Below are 16,267 nucleotides of genomic sequence, written 5' to 3' on the forward strand. Positions count from 1 at the left end.
CTTTCCAGGCCTACAGAGGGATTCAGCAGCAGCAACAACAACTGCAGGGCGTAGGGAATTTGCCTTTCCAGGATTGCAAGGAAAAAAAAAAAAAAGAACAAACACACATTTAAAAAGCAAACAAACAAACGCTGTTGTTTCAAGCAGGCTTCCCTCTCATGGACCATAGAAAGCAGCGTTCAGGTCTCATCCTTGTAGATAACAATGAAACATCTTATCACCATAATTTTACAGATCTTTAGTTTTGTCTTGTCACTTCGCTTATTTCAGAGCTCCGTCTTTTCACTTTAAAAAGTCTTTAGCGCAAACAGCATCCACCTGTTTTACATTTTGCATTTTGTATGCACGAGTACGCAGATGACTAATTCACGGTTTACATACATGACTGCTCACGAAGACAAGGACATTGAGCGCTTTCCCATACTGATGCATTAGAGACTCAAAACGTGCACATCCACAAACACATGCATGCACACAAGTCAATTTGCATGCTTCATAACATCTACATGCACGGCGCCCAGACATATGGAACCATATGCTGCCACCAGACAGGCGTATTGATGCTGGCTTGTCAGCCTCCGAGCATCACGGCCGGGGCAAGCGGGTTCAGGGCCGACGGATGGATGGATGGATAGGAGAAGGGGATATATATCGAATTCAAAGATGGTGATGGTGCCAGTATGAAGGAAGAATAAATCTGTTTATAGTGGTAAATTGGACTCAGAGGGGAGGAGATTCTTTAGATCCCTTGTTGATTTTCAGCTCTTGATTTTTTGAGGCAGTAGTCCATGACGCCTCAGACAGTTTACCAATCCCATCCAGCTTGAGTGGTGTTATTGGTTCTTTTCAGAGGAAAACGCAGCAGTGAGGAACATGCTTTTAATGAAAGTGTCTGTCTACAATAGGCCTGCAATATGGAATTGCTTCCAGCATGTGTGTGCACATAAATGGGGTAATTTCCCTGAATATCTTTCAGCTGGTTTGGGAAAGCAAATCTTTGATTTTCTATAATTCCAAGCTTTCTCTCTTTACTTGCTTCATCGCCAAAGTCTAGGTAGTGCTTTGTGTGTTTTATTGGACTCCTCTTATCAGTGTTCCCCCCCCCCTCTCATCATCCAATCAATTTCTGTCTTTACGAACACTGTGCTGTTGTTGCCAGCTATCCTATTACCACCCTTTTCCCATGTGTGGACAGCTGCCATTACGCTGAATTAAACCCAAATATGAAATCAGGGTTGCCAGATTGATGCTCATCAATCCTCCCAGGAATACTTACATCATCCTAAGTGTCTCGCTGACCCTCGCCGCTCTCATTATGGCTTGTTAGAACAATTAAAGGTGACGTGTGTCAGATTTATAACTCACCCCTGTGTGTGTTTGTGCATGTACATGTACGCTTGTGTGTTTTATTCTGAACAGATGCGAGCATCTGCCATTGCAGTTGAGGCCATTAATACATGTCTAGAGGTGTTTGTGTGCGGATGAGTCTGGTTTTCGGCAGCAGCTGTTGTTATTTGCCGTGTACTCTGTTTGCGTGTGCATCTTTGCAAGTTTGTCTGACATGACTGATTTTAAATATACATGTGTGTTTATGAGGCACAGATAGTCGACGTAGGGAGATGTTTTAAAAACACACACCAACAAAAGCTGCAACAACAGTAGCATCGATCATACTGATAGAAAAGTGTGTATTTATCTTTGCTAATTGTGACACCATCTCTTAGTACAATAGAACGTAGTCATCAACATATGGGACCTACACTTCTTATTTCTCACATGCAGGACACCCAAAAAGACGTGCCAACACTCATATAAAGGTTGAACAAAACAAAGGAAGCGCACAAAGACACAAAAATACAAAGCCGATACTAAAGATGAGGCCGACTCTTTTCATTCAATCTTACGAGGAATCTTGCCCTACAAGTTCTGAAGCGCCTGCAGGTAGATGTTGAGTGTTATTATGTACAGTTGGCTCGAGTACAAGCAGTTTTTAAATGATAGTGCAGCACAGAAAACAGTTTTGTAAATTATGGCATGGTTTTTGTTCGGACAAAAGTGTGTTGTTTGGTGGAGCCATCCATTGAATTTCGTGGTTGCAAACATGTTCCAACTTTCCTGTTACGTGTCTCGATCTGCTTTCATCCACTTTACCTGTTTGACAATGGTAACTATCGCCTTTAAATTCCAATTTATGAGCTGTTCCTGTTCATTTGTCCACCGTTTGGAGCATTTAGCCACATAGCCTTTTATCAGTGTGGTGCGTTTCTTGCTCTGACCACCAGAGTGCGCTGTGTGATGGGATTCCTTGCCTTGCCAGAGGCTCTCCTAAATAATGAGCCTCAGCACTGGAGTGTCCAACTGAAGAAGCGCAGGCCCTCCAGGCCCTGTGGTTAAAGTGGTGTTTGTGCTTCCTCCTGGAGCTCCTTGAGTAAAGTGAGGGTTAGAAGATTTCTCTTCACAGCAGTAATGTGACCACGGAGAAGGTCAGCGCTGCAGAAGAAAAACTCCAGATATAGCTGAAGATTTGCGGCTGTCAGATGCAACCAGCCTCCCTTTCATCGTGTCCCGTCTGATGTATGGAGCCAATAAGCTCTGCTGCTTTGTGAAAGTGCTGACCGTTTGGCCCCAATAAACACGGAGCCTTAGTGGACAACTCCACAGTTCCTCTCATCCGTCATCACAACTTTCTCAGAGACACAAGGGCTTGTGTAGGAACTGGAACGAAAAGAGCGAATGCGTGTGGAAGCGTTAGTTATATAATTAATGACCTTATCCTGCTCCTCCTGCTGTCTGAATACGAGACAATGAGCAGACCGAAAGCAGGAAAAACAAGTGAAATCGAGAGAGAGAGAGAAAATGACGAGGAGGAGGGGCGGCAGCGAGGAACCAGGAGATTGAAAGAGGGGGAAGCATATGTTAAAGGCTGGCCTTGATTAATAATTATGAGTTGTGTCAGTGACCGAGTGGCCGTCCCATTACCCCTGCTGTCTACTGGAGGGGCAATTATGTGGGATTTACCCCCCCCCATGTTTCCTCCCTCCAACCTCCTCTCCCCACAGTCCTTCATTTCCATGTGCCCAACTTCTGCTCTTTTTACTTCTTGCTTCTCTTTTACCTTCGTAGCTTTAGCAGCACCTCTGTTCCCATGGCAATAATGGGAGATGAATGTAAATAAGCGGTAAATATCAAGGGACGGGACCTTGGCTTGCGGAGAAACCGGGGTGTCATCAAGCCTTGTCTGTCACAGCACATCTTTTTTTTTTTTTTTTTTGGAGACTGGAGTGTAGGCGAGGAGGTGCAGCAAGGACAAAGACAAGAGAAGGGTGGGAGGTGACTGGTCTGTCTAGCTATGGCCCCAGGGGGTCAGTCTGCCCCCGTCTGCAAGCCCGACTGCCTTTCTTCGATCCCATCCATTTCTCCTGGACAGCAGAGACACAAACGAGGCAGAAGCAGCAGCTTAAATATATACAGAATAGCTCGTAGCTGGCTATGAGCGCTTATTAGATGAATATATGTAAAACCAAAAACACAATCTGCACTGCTGTGATTTTACATTTTGCCCTCACGATGATGAGAAGGATGGCCCGGAGTGATGTCAGGAGGTGGAGATGATCTCCTCAAATTACGTCTCTCCTTCCCTGAACCTCCAGGGGCTCTCCTCCCCTTCCCTTCTTAACAAAGACAATCTGCCCGAGTCGTTCGCTGAGCGTTAGTCATTGGTTTGCGTGGTTGCAGAGGAGCCGGCGCACCTGTCAGAGGTGTGGGGCCCATCTGTACAGTAACAAGCAGCTTAGTCCCATGCCTGCAGCGAGAGGTGGAGCTGGCACAGTCTGGTTTGGGTTACTGCACTACTGGGAGAAAGTATGCTTGTGTGTGTGTGTGTGTGTGTGTGTGAGGGGTATAGAATGAGTAGTTCGGCGTTGGCTCATTAGAAAGAATGAGGAAACGCAAGTATGAGTGTGTGCGTGGGGAGGAGGCGTGCACAGGTGCATCCTCCTTGTACTTTTTCTATTTGTTTATGCGCATACTGAGTGTGTGGCTCGCATGCCTGAGGGATCGTAATGATTCACTGTCTATAAAGAAGCCAAATTGTGTAGTTATGACGGGCTGAGAGGTTTACGAGACGTATAAGCACAGCTGCATCCTGCGTGTAGACAAATGTGTCTGAGGCAGAGGTTTGAAGAATGGAAACTGTTTGGCGTGCGCGTGAGCAATACAGGAAAACTTACATTAGTTTATGAGTTTTCTGTGGTCATCGCTGCTGCCAAAAAAACAAATGAACCATTAGCAAATTGCATATGGCTACAGCTTCTCGAGGTGCATTTTTGTTTGATTTATACGTGTGTAAATTAAGTATCTTGTAGTTTAGGAGCACTAGTCGGACAAGACGTACAATTAGATTTCGTCTTGGCCTCTGAAAAGTGGTAATGGGGAACTAATTTCTAATTTTTTTTTTTTTTAAAGATGAGTGAATTAATTATTCTGAAAAAAATCAACAGAATAATCAGCCACATGTTATATATAACTCGTACAAATTCTCCGTCCACAGTATTAAACCACACAGACACACAGTAAAATGAGCAAACCCATGTTTCCCTGTTTTCCCCCGTATCCCAATGTTTCCCGCTGGGACTACGATCATGTATAACCCATTTCCTCCCATGATCTGATCTGTAAAGATTAAATATGTAGCTGTATCATCAAACATTTAACGCTCACACTGCAACAAATCAGATTCCTAATCGTGTGTGGACTTCGGGGATGGGGACTCACGTGCACGTCTTGATCCTAAGATGATGTGAGTGTCCTGTTTGCACGCTAGAGTAATTCATAAAAAGTGTGCAGACTTGCAGGCAGACAGGCAATGCCTGCTTAACGGAGTGTTAATTGTTAAATCAGCGTTAGGGAAACACGGTTTTCCTACCCACTTTGTGGTGTTGCTGGGTATGTGTGTGTCTATTTCTGTGCATGGTGTGGGCTTGGGAAGCCTCCTCGGCACTGGGTAAAGTGGGCTAAGTTTACTAGGGCAGAAAATGCTGGAGCGTGACTCAATCCAGCGCCTTCATACAACCAGCCTCTAAAATATGCCTCTGCCGCATTCTGTCTGCTCAGTGCCTCTCAGACACACACTTGCTCTGTGGTGAGAGGCTTGTACGCAGGACAAGAGAGACATAAGTAAAGGCTCTGACCCTGCTAGAAAAGGTGTAAGGTGTGTTTTTGCCTCGTGAATGCCCTTTGATCCTCTCGCAAATCTGATATCGGCTTCATTTTCTGCTCACTCTTTTCAAAGGACATTTTCTCTATTCTGAGTATGAATGGGTCTCGCTGAAATCCAAGGTGACTTTCACTGCAGCAAGAATGACATAAGATAGTAGCTTGCACCTGCCTCTCTCCTCACTGGTTTTTCCAGATACCACTCATGCCTGCGCACTTCCATTAACACACACACACACACCTGCACCCACAGACACACAAATGAGCCATTCACTGTAATAGGGAACGACAGATTTGGGGTGCGGAATGACACAGCAGAAATCTGATTACTAACAGTGCTGCACAGAATGACTCGGCAGAATCCCTTTTGTCTGCGCTTGCTGTCCTTCATCACCCGAAAAAAGACAAATGAACGGAGACAAAAACAACAAAAAAAGACAGAACAACTGTCAGCGGTGGTAAAAATACTGAAAGACACAGACAGATTTGCATATATAAAGATAGGTTACTAATAAAGCTTCCAGGCTGAGCTGTAGGAAAAAAAGGCATCACAAGGATAATAACTAACAGCGTGACATTCAGTTGGTCAATAAAACCATGTGAGGTCATTTGAGCGCACATGTGAAGTAAGTAAAGTGCGGTGCGGTGCATTCTCTGCAGACTTTAACACCAGCGTGCCCAGCGTAAAGACTAGCAGTAAACCCTTTAGACAGTTGGATGCAAACAGGTGCTTAAGAGGCTTTATCAACATGTCTGGAATAGAAACTATTTTTGTGAGTGTGTGAGTGTGTCTGTGCGTAAACCTCAAACCACTTGGAGGACTGCCAAGAGTTTGATTAGCACATATCCCTGTTTTCCACGCCAGGTGGACATCGTGATCAATCAGGCTCACACAGACACGCGCTCTGTACTCCTGCTGGAAATTAGATTTAAAGAGCAAAACTGTCCTCGGAGCTTTTAGCGTGAAGCCGAATCAGAAGAGAGGCTTGTTAAGGCCCATTCTGTGATGCGCAGCGTGGACTGGCACCGCTCTGGTTTTGTCGCCGTTTACTGGATTACTGGGAAGATCAGCTTGAAGGAGGAAAGTGGTTGCAGGGAAATATGGCAAAAACTCCTCGGATGCTGACTGCTTCAGCATGATTCATCTGAAGGTACTGCTGCAGTAAAGGCGGATTTCAACCGGTTGATATTGCACCCAGTAGTTTTAATATATAGATTGTTTGTTGAATTATCGACTGTGTCATTATATTTTTATGCGCATCTATAAATCTATTAAGTAGCTACTGTTTATTTATGTGCGCATAAGAATGTACATGAGGGAGTGTGAACAAGGAATTCACAGGGGATCCTTAAGTTACACCTTTTTCTGTGCAGATACAGTAGCTTGGCAGCTCAAACTCCCTCCTTTGTGTAAATCACTCGCTAATGTGTTTGTATACGTGCGTTCACAAGTGTACAGTTGTACTTTTTATGTGTGATGGAACATAATGTGTTCTTTATGCAAAGAGGCGATGTGAAATTCAGCTCTCTCTCTCTGAAGGCTGTAAACATTGCACTTACAATTCACTCCACTACCTTCACTTATCTTCACTCACACACATACACACATATTGGATTACACACAGAAATCTGGGTTTTAACCGTTGCCGTGCCGAGAGGGAGTCACACTGGGACATGCTGTCCTGTGTAGCCTCTCTGTTGGGGGTTAAGCTCTTCACTAATGATGAATGCCGGTCTGGATGGGCTACCTGCCGCTCTCCACAGCCCCTCCCTGCATTCAGACTTCCCGAGCCGCCCCCCCTCTGCACAAGTCTTAGCAGCCATATACTGTCCATCTCCTCCCTGCTAGTGGGTATTTATAATGCATGAGCAGCATGCAGATGAGAATTAGCGGGATATTTCCGAGTTATTAATGGTCTGGTGTTACATATTCACAGCAGGCAGCATTAGGAGCAACTTCGGGAGGACGGGAAAGCCTCCTGAGGGCAACAAAGGCCTGATGGATATACACTCTTTAACGCCCAGCGGTGTGCTTTATGAGGTCTGTGTGGATGCAGTCGTACATGTGTGTGCGGAGAATCAGGGCCGGGCAATAGCCTTGGTCACACCCCGGTGCTTCGGACTACAGAGCCGATGCGAGGGCTGATGAGCGGCTGCTCCTGCCGACCTCAAGCCCAAGAGAGGCCACGGGGGTGGAGGTCACTGGTCTGTGTGGCTTATGAAAAGGGGCAGGAGAGAAAAATGAGATCGAGAGGGATGACTTTGAGAGGCAGCAAGGATGAAAGAGGGCGATCATGCAAAAGGAGCAGGTGAAGTTAAGGTTAAATGTGGAGTCAAAAGAGTGCACAGGATGGATGGTGTAAGGTGAAAAACTGCTAACAAAACTGGATTCATTGATTACTGCATGTTGTTGTTACTACTGCTATTTTCTGTAGGAACAATAAATGTTTTCTCAAAAACAATCTGCAAAACCTGATTTCTTTTCCACGCATATGACAAAGAGTGCTGAGTCCTGAACCTGACACAATAACAATAGATTAGCAGTGACTCAAAAATCCTGTAAGCAACACCAGAGGAATCTGACTAACGTTGGTGTTTCTCGACCACATTCTCTGATTTCCTACAGCGGCCCAAATTCTGCCTGGTTTCTATTGTGCATGTAATGTCAGTGTCTCCCTCCTTTACAATCGCATCCTGTTTGCTGTCGAAGCCCAGCTAGACTCATTCCAGTCCGACCGTCTGTTTCTTCCTCCTCGTACGTCTTGGTAACTGAGAGAGAATGGGGGGTACATTCCAGCAGCGCTTGCCAGAAAAACAAAAACAAGCCCCTCTCCGTGGACGTCCCATCGACATCCTCCGTCCCCGTTGCTTCCCTCCTCTTGAATCGCCGCCCCTCATGCCTTGCACCCTTTGCCCTCCCTACCTCCCACCACCTCTCCTCCCCAATCAGCCCTCTACCCCACATGCCCCCGTCCTCTGTAACCCCTCCACCCCTCCCCGCAACTGTTACATAAGCTTCCAGTCATAGATCCAGGCCATATCGCTGTTGTCCCCCCCCTCTTCTTCTTCTGCCCTTGTGTGTCTATGGGAGCCTCAGCATCCAGGGCCAACCCTTAATGAGGCTGCCACAAAGGCCCATTGATGAGAGGCCCAGTGTGAGAGAGGATGACCCCAGCCAAGAGCACCCAGAACTGTGCATCAGCTGCCCCGGGCTCTCCCTCCACACAAAGACGTCCACTGTGGACAGAGACCTGAAAAGGCTCAGAAACGATGGAGAGAGAGACATTTTGGGAGGTGGTGGGGGAGAGAGGGCGGAGATAACAACTCAAACAAGTTAGAAAATTTGAGATCGAAAGATATTTTAAAAGTTGTATGACTTCATCACATAGTTGCTCCTCAGCTCCCCCGTCGAGCCTCCTCCTCCTCCTCCTCCTCCTCCTCCACTTCCCTCCTCTGTGCATCCTTGCCGGAACAGCGAGACCCACCCTCTGCCCTCCCTCTGCCAGGGAGTTGTCAGTGTCTTCATCTCCCTCATGGATCATAACTCAGATCTGAAGAGGGGACTACAATGCTGTAGTCTGTCACAAGTCCTCGTCAGTAGTCGCAGGTTGTTCGAGAGAGCGATCAAAGCGCTCTGACGGGACCCCCCAACTCTTTCTGGGACGCTCGGATCGGAACCCAAGCCGGTCCTCGGTCAGAGCCAAGCTCGCTGGAGACAGACGTGTTTTGTTTATCAGAGTTGGATTACAGCTGATCATTTGGGAAGCTTCCCTGGATGGAGAATGAAAGTAGTGTGCAGACAAATGAAGCTGGATCATTAGAAGCTGTCATGGAGGAACTCTTTGGAGAGCCGGGGTGCTGTCTGGCTGATATGGCTTAACAGCTTCCTTTCAGTCATTTGTCAACATCTCATGACTACACATACATAGAAGAGAGAGGAAGAGAAAAGAAATCACAGGATTTTGTAGAAAAATCTGTTCTTCTGGTGGCGTTTCTTCATCAGTGGAACGATGACTCTCGCAGCTCGACTCGAAGACCTCGAGGTGACCCTGGAACACATGCTTATGGATGTTTTTGTAAGTCTCATCTTGTTAAATATTGCTTTTAATCTTTGCAAAAAAACCTAAATTATGTAGTCTTTTGTCACCCTGACTCTCTCTCCCGTCTCTTCCTTCTCTCTGTGTTTCATATGGGTGACCTCTCCAGTGCATAATTGCAGTTGGAGACCAGAGGCCAACATATGTTCAAGCCTCTTTCCAGATGCTCTCTCATTAATTAGCACAGAAAAAAAAACAACATGCTGATTAAGCATCGAATTCTGTGCATAGAGAGATTTGGGGGAATAAACTGGTTGACCAGGAATCTACCTTGGACAGCCTAATATATGACTCCACGCGGGGTCAGCCCAGTGAGCTGAAACTTTTTGGAAAAGTTAACTCAGCGTGTGAGGAGCTTTCATCCGACCAACTCCGAGGTATTAAATCTAGGTTCTGGGCTTACTTATGCTCTCTGTGGCCTGCATCTTTCACATTTATCTGCAGTTCGCCATAAATCTTTTGATTAGGAATGAATGAGATCTCCAAGTAAAGGAAGCGGGGATTGGGAATGAGGAAATGAGGGATGAAAGAGGAATGAGAATGAGAAGGAAAGTCTGATGGATGTGATGGTCATATTTCTGTTGCCCGCGACGCTTGGTTAGAGGTAGATTACTCAGGCCCCTGTGGTTTCCAAAGCATTTGGGCGGTGGGAATGAAAAACTGCTCTGCGCTGCATCCCTCACACAAATGCACACACATTTAGATACAGAAATACATGTACACGTGACCTACCTCTGCATAGGCGCACTCACTTTGTGACATCTGAATCCCTGGTCGCTTTGATCTGCCGGCTGCTGTAATGACTTTGGTCGTTAAGCTGCTGTTTCCCTTTAACATTGTTTACAGGCACCGGCATCTGTTGGAGTAACTGTAATCTGCGCTTTTCTGAGATATGCTGTGCATCCGATGAGCGCTGTCAGCTCAATCCGCCGGCTGCAGGGCATCAGCGTCACCGATATACGTGGAGATTTGCCGCCGCGGATCCATCGACCCATTTTGGAGATTTGGTCATTTTCATATATTCGGTTGATGATTTATGGCTGAGGCAATAAAGATTAGTGTTTATGGCCGGAACAGGATTTGGATTATTCATGCACTGCATGTGGGCTGGAAAAGAAGGGAGTGAGAGAAACGTTTCCGTCCTCCACATTTCCTCTCAGCATCCTAATTAGGCTGCTTATTTATTTATTTCTCTAATTGCTGCAAGAGGGCTGGAAAACAAAGGGTTATCTGGCCACTTTGCATACTTAAATGAGAAATATTCAAATTGCTTTCCAGTCTGTTTGCTTGACATATGTGCACATGGCGAGGCAGGCGTACAGTGCATACAGTGCATGCACACACGGGCTAAGAAGAAGCCTATTGCAGTGAAGCATCAAATAAAGGCAGCGAGAAGTAAGTAGTTTAATGGGAAGACTCGCCAGCCGTAGACGGTGTCATGGATCAGACGTCTTACACCACTTAAGAAAAGATTTTGTCACTTTTGAGTTTTTCAAGACAGGACTAGTAAAATACTGGCAGCTGTGGTCACCAGTAGTTCACTGTATTGTTATAGTTTAACAATTGTAGTTTACCTAAACGGTTAATTACTGTGTAATTGATTGACTGTAGAAGAACACAAGGTTCATTATTTAGTAATGTAGCTAGACTTAATAATAATTTACAGTTTTTATATCATGTTGCCACTGTAATCGATATGCAACTTCAGTTTTGTGTCCCATTTTGGCCCATTTGTGTCTCCTCGTTGTCATTTTGTGTCATATTTTTGTTGTTTTGTCTGTTGTTTTTGTCATTTTAGGTCCCATTTGTGTCATTTTGTGTTGTATTGTATCATGTTTGTAGTGTTTTGTGTCTCCTTTGGGTTGTTTTGTATCTCATTTGTGCTGTTTTCTGTCTTGTTTTGTGTTTGTTTTGTTTCTGCTTTTCATTTCTTGACTCTTTTGTGTTATTTTGTGTCTTGTTTTTGTCATTTTTTTGTCTTGTTCAGGTTGTTTTGTGTCTTGTTTTGTCATTTTGTGTCTCATTTGTGTTGTGTTGTATCTTGTTTGTAGTGTTTTGTGTCTCCTTTCAGTCATTTCATTTCTCATTTGGGCTGTTTTGTGTTTGTTTTGTTTCTGCTTTTTATTTTTTGTGTCTCTTTTGGGTTGATTTTTGTTTTGTTCAGGTTGTTTTTTGTCTTGTTTGTACTTTTTGTGACTCGTTTGTATTGTTTTGTGTCTCTTTTTTGTTGTTTTTGTTGTATTTTCTGGCCCCATTTATGTCATTTTGGGCATTTTTGGGGGGCATTTTGTGTCAGTTTTATTGTTGGCCTGCTGTTAATGGTCAATCTTGTTCTTGACCCACAAAAGCATCAAATGTGAGAGCTTTTGGAAAAATAGTACGCTACTGTTTTTGATTTTCAGCTGTATTTTTTTGCCCGTTTTTTACAGAACACTGTATAAATTCAGTAAATCACTGGCAGCTGTGGTTGGCAGTATTTTACTGTATTTTACAGGAAAAGGCGTGTGTAAAAGCATGTGTTCACTCAACCTAACTGTGTGTATGTGTGAATTAAGACAGCTAAGCCCAGAGACCTGGGTCATTAGAGGAATATTAAGGGTCATTAGAATAATGACAGCAGTTCTCCATCCTCCAGTAGAGAAGCACCTCCAGAGCCCGATCAGCGCTGCTCATTGGCTTAGAGCAGCAGCCGAGTGCAAAGCTATATTCAGGGCTGCACAGCTATTTTCATTAGCACAGCAGTACGTATGAATGATTCAGGAAAGCCGAGAGTATCCCAGGCAATGAACTTCCTTTACAGCCTCTTTTACTACAAGAAAAGGAGGTCACTATTTTGTTGCCGCGATTGCTCACGGGAAGCTTGAGTCATTTGTGGATTTTTCAGGTCAACACTTTTATGTCTTCTGCCTCCAAGACCACAAATTTAAAGCACGACTCCTTAAATTCAGCTTAGAATCTCAAAAGAAAACCCATCAGCGCTGTTAAAATAGACTGCACTAGCATTATCACAAAGGATCCTTTGACGAGAATGAAGCAGTAACATGATCTGTATCTGCTGATTGGATTTTTTTTTTCTCTCTTTTCTGGTCGCTGTAAAATGTCGGTTTGTGGCATCATATCAGCTCCTGCCAAAGCTGCTGTGTATTGTGTTGCTGGACCGCTGAGCTGTGCGTGAGCTGTGAGGGGAGGACACAGCAAGAGAGAGAGAGAGAGATGGCAGCTCTTCTTTCAGAGGATGCCTCACAGTCTCGCACAAAGGCTGACAGTCACATCAGGAAATGAAGCGGCGTGATTAAAAATGCATTCAATCCTTGTGTAGTTTAATTGAATCTCCTCCTCATGCAACCCCACAAACGTCTCCCCACCTCCCGATCCTCTCCTCCAACATCCCCCCCTCTCTCCACCAACTCCACGATGCAGGCCCGGAGGCGAAGCGAGGCATCCCTTTCCTTCACTCTTCTTCCTCCCAGATCCTTTCTTTCCTCCCCATCCCCCTGGTCTCCTCCGACTGAGAAAGACCTCAGCTGGATGGGATTGTTTCCATCACAGCTGTACTGCACTGCTCTGCTTTGCTCTTTTCAACACTGTCGCCTCTCTTGCCAGCAGCCACAAAGCACTAGTTTATATCTCTGGGCGAGCTAGCCCGCCACAAAGGGCCCGTGGTCTCTGAGAGCATTCGGTCTATTAGGAGCACAGTGACACCGAGAGCTTCACGATCGGAACGCCATCGCGGCATTATTTTATCTACAGCGTGTGCATGCAAGCGTGCTTTTCTCTTTTGCTCGTGCTGCTGAAGTCGTGTCGATTGGAACAGCAGCCATCGACTGGGTGTATTATGTGAGAGTTTTCTGTTACGTAATGGGTGTGTTCTCTGCCCAGTGACAAACTTGTTCAATTATAGCAAGCTGACCTCCTCCCTCTTTCTGTCTTCCCCTTTATCGCCTCCTCTCTCTTGCTCTCTCTCTCCGCCAAGCATTTGTCATCCAGTCTGAATTAATCTGATCTCGGTATCGATTGGTATGCAGCCGGCGTCGCAGAATCAAGTCCTCTCATGACTTTGAATAAATTTCAGAGCATTTTTTCCGGCAACCTTACCTCCACTCTTCCTGTTACTTTTTAAAAGTATAAGCCCTGGCGTATTACACGTCTTTCTTACTGTCAACAACAACAACAAAAAAAAGACCTAAACCAACATGTGCCAGTCCATTTCACAGTGTTCTCATATTTCATTCTGTCTGCATCTCTCAGCCCTGAGCCCACTTCTTACTGCCGGTAGGAGTAAATATTTAAAAGCAGGTCACAAACAAGTCATTTCCTAGAACAGTTGGGCACCGCAGTTTTTAGCAAACCCAAACTCTGTCCACACATACACGGGTGTTCTTTTAAACATAGTGTTTTGGCTTTTCTCATCCAAACACAGTCTTAGGTCACTGACAGTGGAGCTTTTTGGAAAACTGCTTCCAGGGTGAAGATACTCAGAACGTCTGTTTGCAGTGTTGAGATGGAAAAAAAACAAGTTTTGGGATCGTAATGTGCAGTTTTACCCACGAAGCCATGTGACCAAAGCGGTGCCCGTGCTAACCTTGCTGACAGGGTTTGTGTTTATACGTAAATGTACAGTTACTCTTCCATCATACCGAGGAACAGAGGCGTCCGATTCTGTCTGCACATGTATAATTTCCTCCTTCTCGACGTTGGTAGCTCATTGAAAAGCTTTTTTTTTCAGGCTTCTATTGGCAGTTGTGGCATTACATCACTTGGCATTGTGTTTTTGCGTTTTAATGTGGACAGGCTACTTTGAGAACAATGAAGATGAACAAAGAAATACCTGTGTACATGTGGACAGAAGTAAACAATGCTTTTTGGGACCATTGCAGCTGCAGATTTGGGAGTAAAATAAACTACAGTGAATATTTACGGTGATGAATAACGTGTCACCCAGTACAGTGAGGACTCACTGGTGTGTTTTAATAATTTGTGCTGCAATTTATTGCTATAAAATGGGTTTTAGTGACAAAAATAACCACGAAATCAATCAAAAAATGCAGGTCAGAGTAAACCTCCACAGAGGGAATCGTATTATTATAATGTAGCCCGCTTTAGCAGGCACATGTATCTCATTTACTTTCCTCATTAGTCTTTTTCTGGCTTCAGAATCACCCAAATAAATAGAGAAAAGTCCATTTTCATAAACTTAATCCAATTTTTATGTGCATATCCATAAACCGAGCGGCTATCATCATTCATCTCTCAGTCTTCATCATGTGCGTGGATCAGATTCTGATGTCAGCTGGCCCAGCACACACAGAGGCTTTCCAATAGACTTAAGTGAATAATTCAGAAGCTTTGAATGCGATTCACTGGGGCAAAATGCATATCTAGCACCTCATTCAAGTCCGCTGCTACCCTTGTAATAGACTGCATTTGATGGCCCATTCGAATGATATATTCTAATTCCATTAAGGCATAGATGACTGTGTAACAGCAGTGCATCAGTCTGGTTGTTGACTGCAATCAGAAAAAACGCTTTTTTCTTTTTTCCGAGGCAACTGTCAAGGTTATAAACAGAGCGCATTCGGTCTGACTGTAATCTGCTGGTGCCAGTGCCTTCAACGGTAACCACACTGACAATCACAGATATACTGTACGTGCACACTCCCACACATGCACACACACAGCATCAGCTCACGGCGGGTTGAGCAGATGTGAGCAGAGCGACACGATTTGACCAGGACAACCTGTCCCGGCGTTCCACCAAATCTGTCTGAAAAACAAATACGCCCCAGTTTTTCCACAGCGAGTCACACAAACGTCGCTGTTTCCTAATAATAAAATCTCACGGGCTATCTGTTACCTTTCTGAGCATGTAAAGAGCGTTTCCCAGGCCTTCTCACACAGACACTGCCGAGGGGATGATAATTGAAGTGGATGCTCCCCTGTGGAGAAGTCATTATGATTGGTTCTGGCCTGATGAAGGGTGGGAGGGCCCCCGCTTTCTGCTCATCTCACTCTCAAGAGGTACAGAAAAACAACACTAGCATAGGCACAGAAGCACCCACAGCGAGAAATGAATTGAATTACGCTATCAGGGTGGTGCCATTTAAGCTTTTATAACCGTTTATCTGCTTTCATTGCAGTGTTGCTGTAACTCAACCCCTTTGTAATTTGTGGAGTCTTGAAACATAAACAGTCAACCCCCTCCCTCGGCTGCCTGGGATGGGGAGAGAGTCCGACTAAAGGGCATTTCCATAAACACACACTCCCACGCAGACGCACACATACACACAGGACCATAGGGATGAGTCAGACGGCCGTGGGCAGACACTGGCTGGGTTATCAGGGTAAATTAATGCATAACAATGCCAGGATTCTACAACTGAGAACCGCTGCTTCTTATTATTACAACTACGAACAAAGACTCAGCAGACGCACACACAGCCCAAATAAAACCCAGACAATCCAACTGCTTTGTTTCCCTCATTAGCATCTCTCGTACCCAGGCAGAGATTTCTCTTTGCTTTTTTTTTTTTCACCCTCTCCTCTTATCTGCAAATGTTCTTTTTTTGGAAATGTATTAATATCTGTTGGTTCACTTTGAGGGCACCTGGTTGTGCGTGTCAGAATCGCCCAGTATTACTCTTGATTTTTGTCTCTTTTTTTTCTGCCTTATTATGTACTCAGGTTTGTATTTCACTTTTTTTTTTTTCTTATTACCAAGTGCAAATCCCATTCGCCTTTATTTTTGTACGCTTGTTGACTGAAATGGGTCATTGTGCATCTAGCCCGAGGCATCAAGAATAGTAACATGTTGGGTTTTTTTTCTTCCTCTTTTTATTTATTTATTTTTCCTCTCCTGTCAAGACGAGGGCTTATCACCTCGGCGGATTTGAGGAAATGGAATTTTATAAGTTTTAAAAGGGGAGGAAAAAGAAAAGCGGGGTCTGCGGAGGAGAACA

The 16,267-nt window shown here is 44.8% G+C and overlaps 1 protein-coding gene across 1 annotated transcript in view; it reads left to right on the forward strand.

Moving 5' to 3' along the window:
* The first annotated feature begins 9,219 nt into the window (after positions 1-9,219).
* The window catches only part of frmd4a (FERM domain containing 4A), a 64,995-nt gene continuing 57,947 nt past the window's right edge, over positions 9,220-16,267 (forward strand). The window contains exon 1 of the mRNA XM_008296484.1: positions 9,220-9,290. Within this exon, the coding sequence (XP_008294706.1) occupies positions 9,225-9,290 (66 nt within the window). The 5' untranslated portion in view covers positions 9,220-9,224. The remainder of the gene's footprint in view (positions 9,291-16,267) is intronic.

The sequence above is a fragment of the Stegastes partitus genome, unplaced genomic scaffold (genome assembly GCF_000690725.1).
Source record: "Stegastes partitus isolate 25-593 unplaced genomic scaffold, Stegastes_partitus-1.0.2 Scaffold1131, whole genome shotgun sequence".
Lineage (NCBI taxonomy): Eukaryota > Metazoa > Chordata > Actinopteri > Pomacentridae > Stegastes > Stegastes partitus.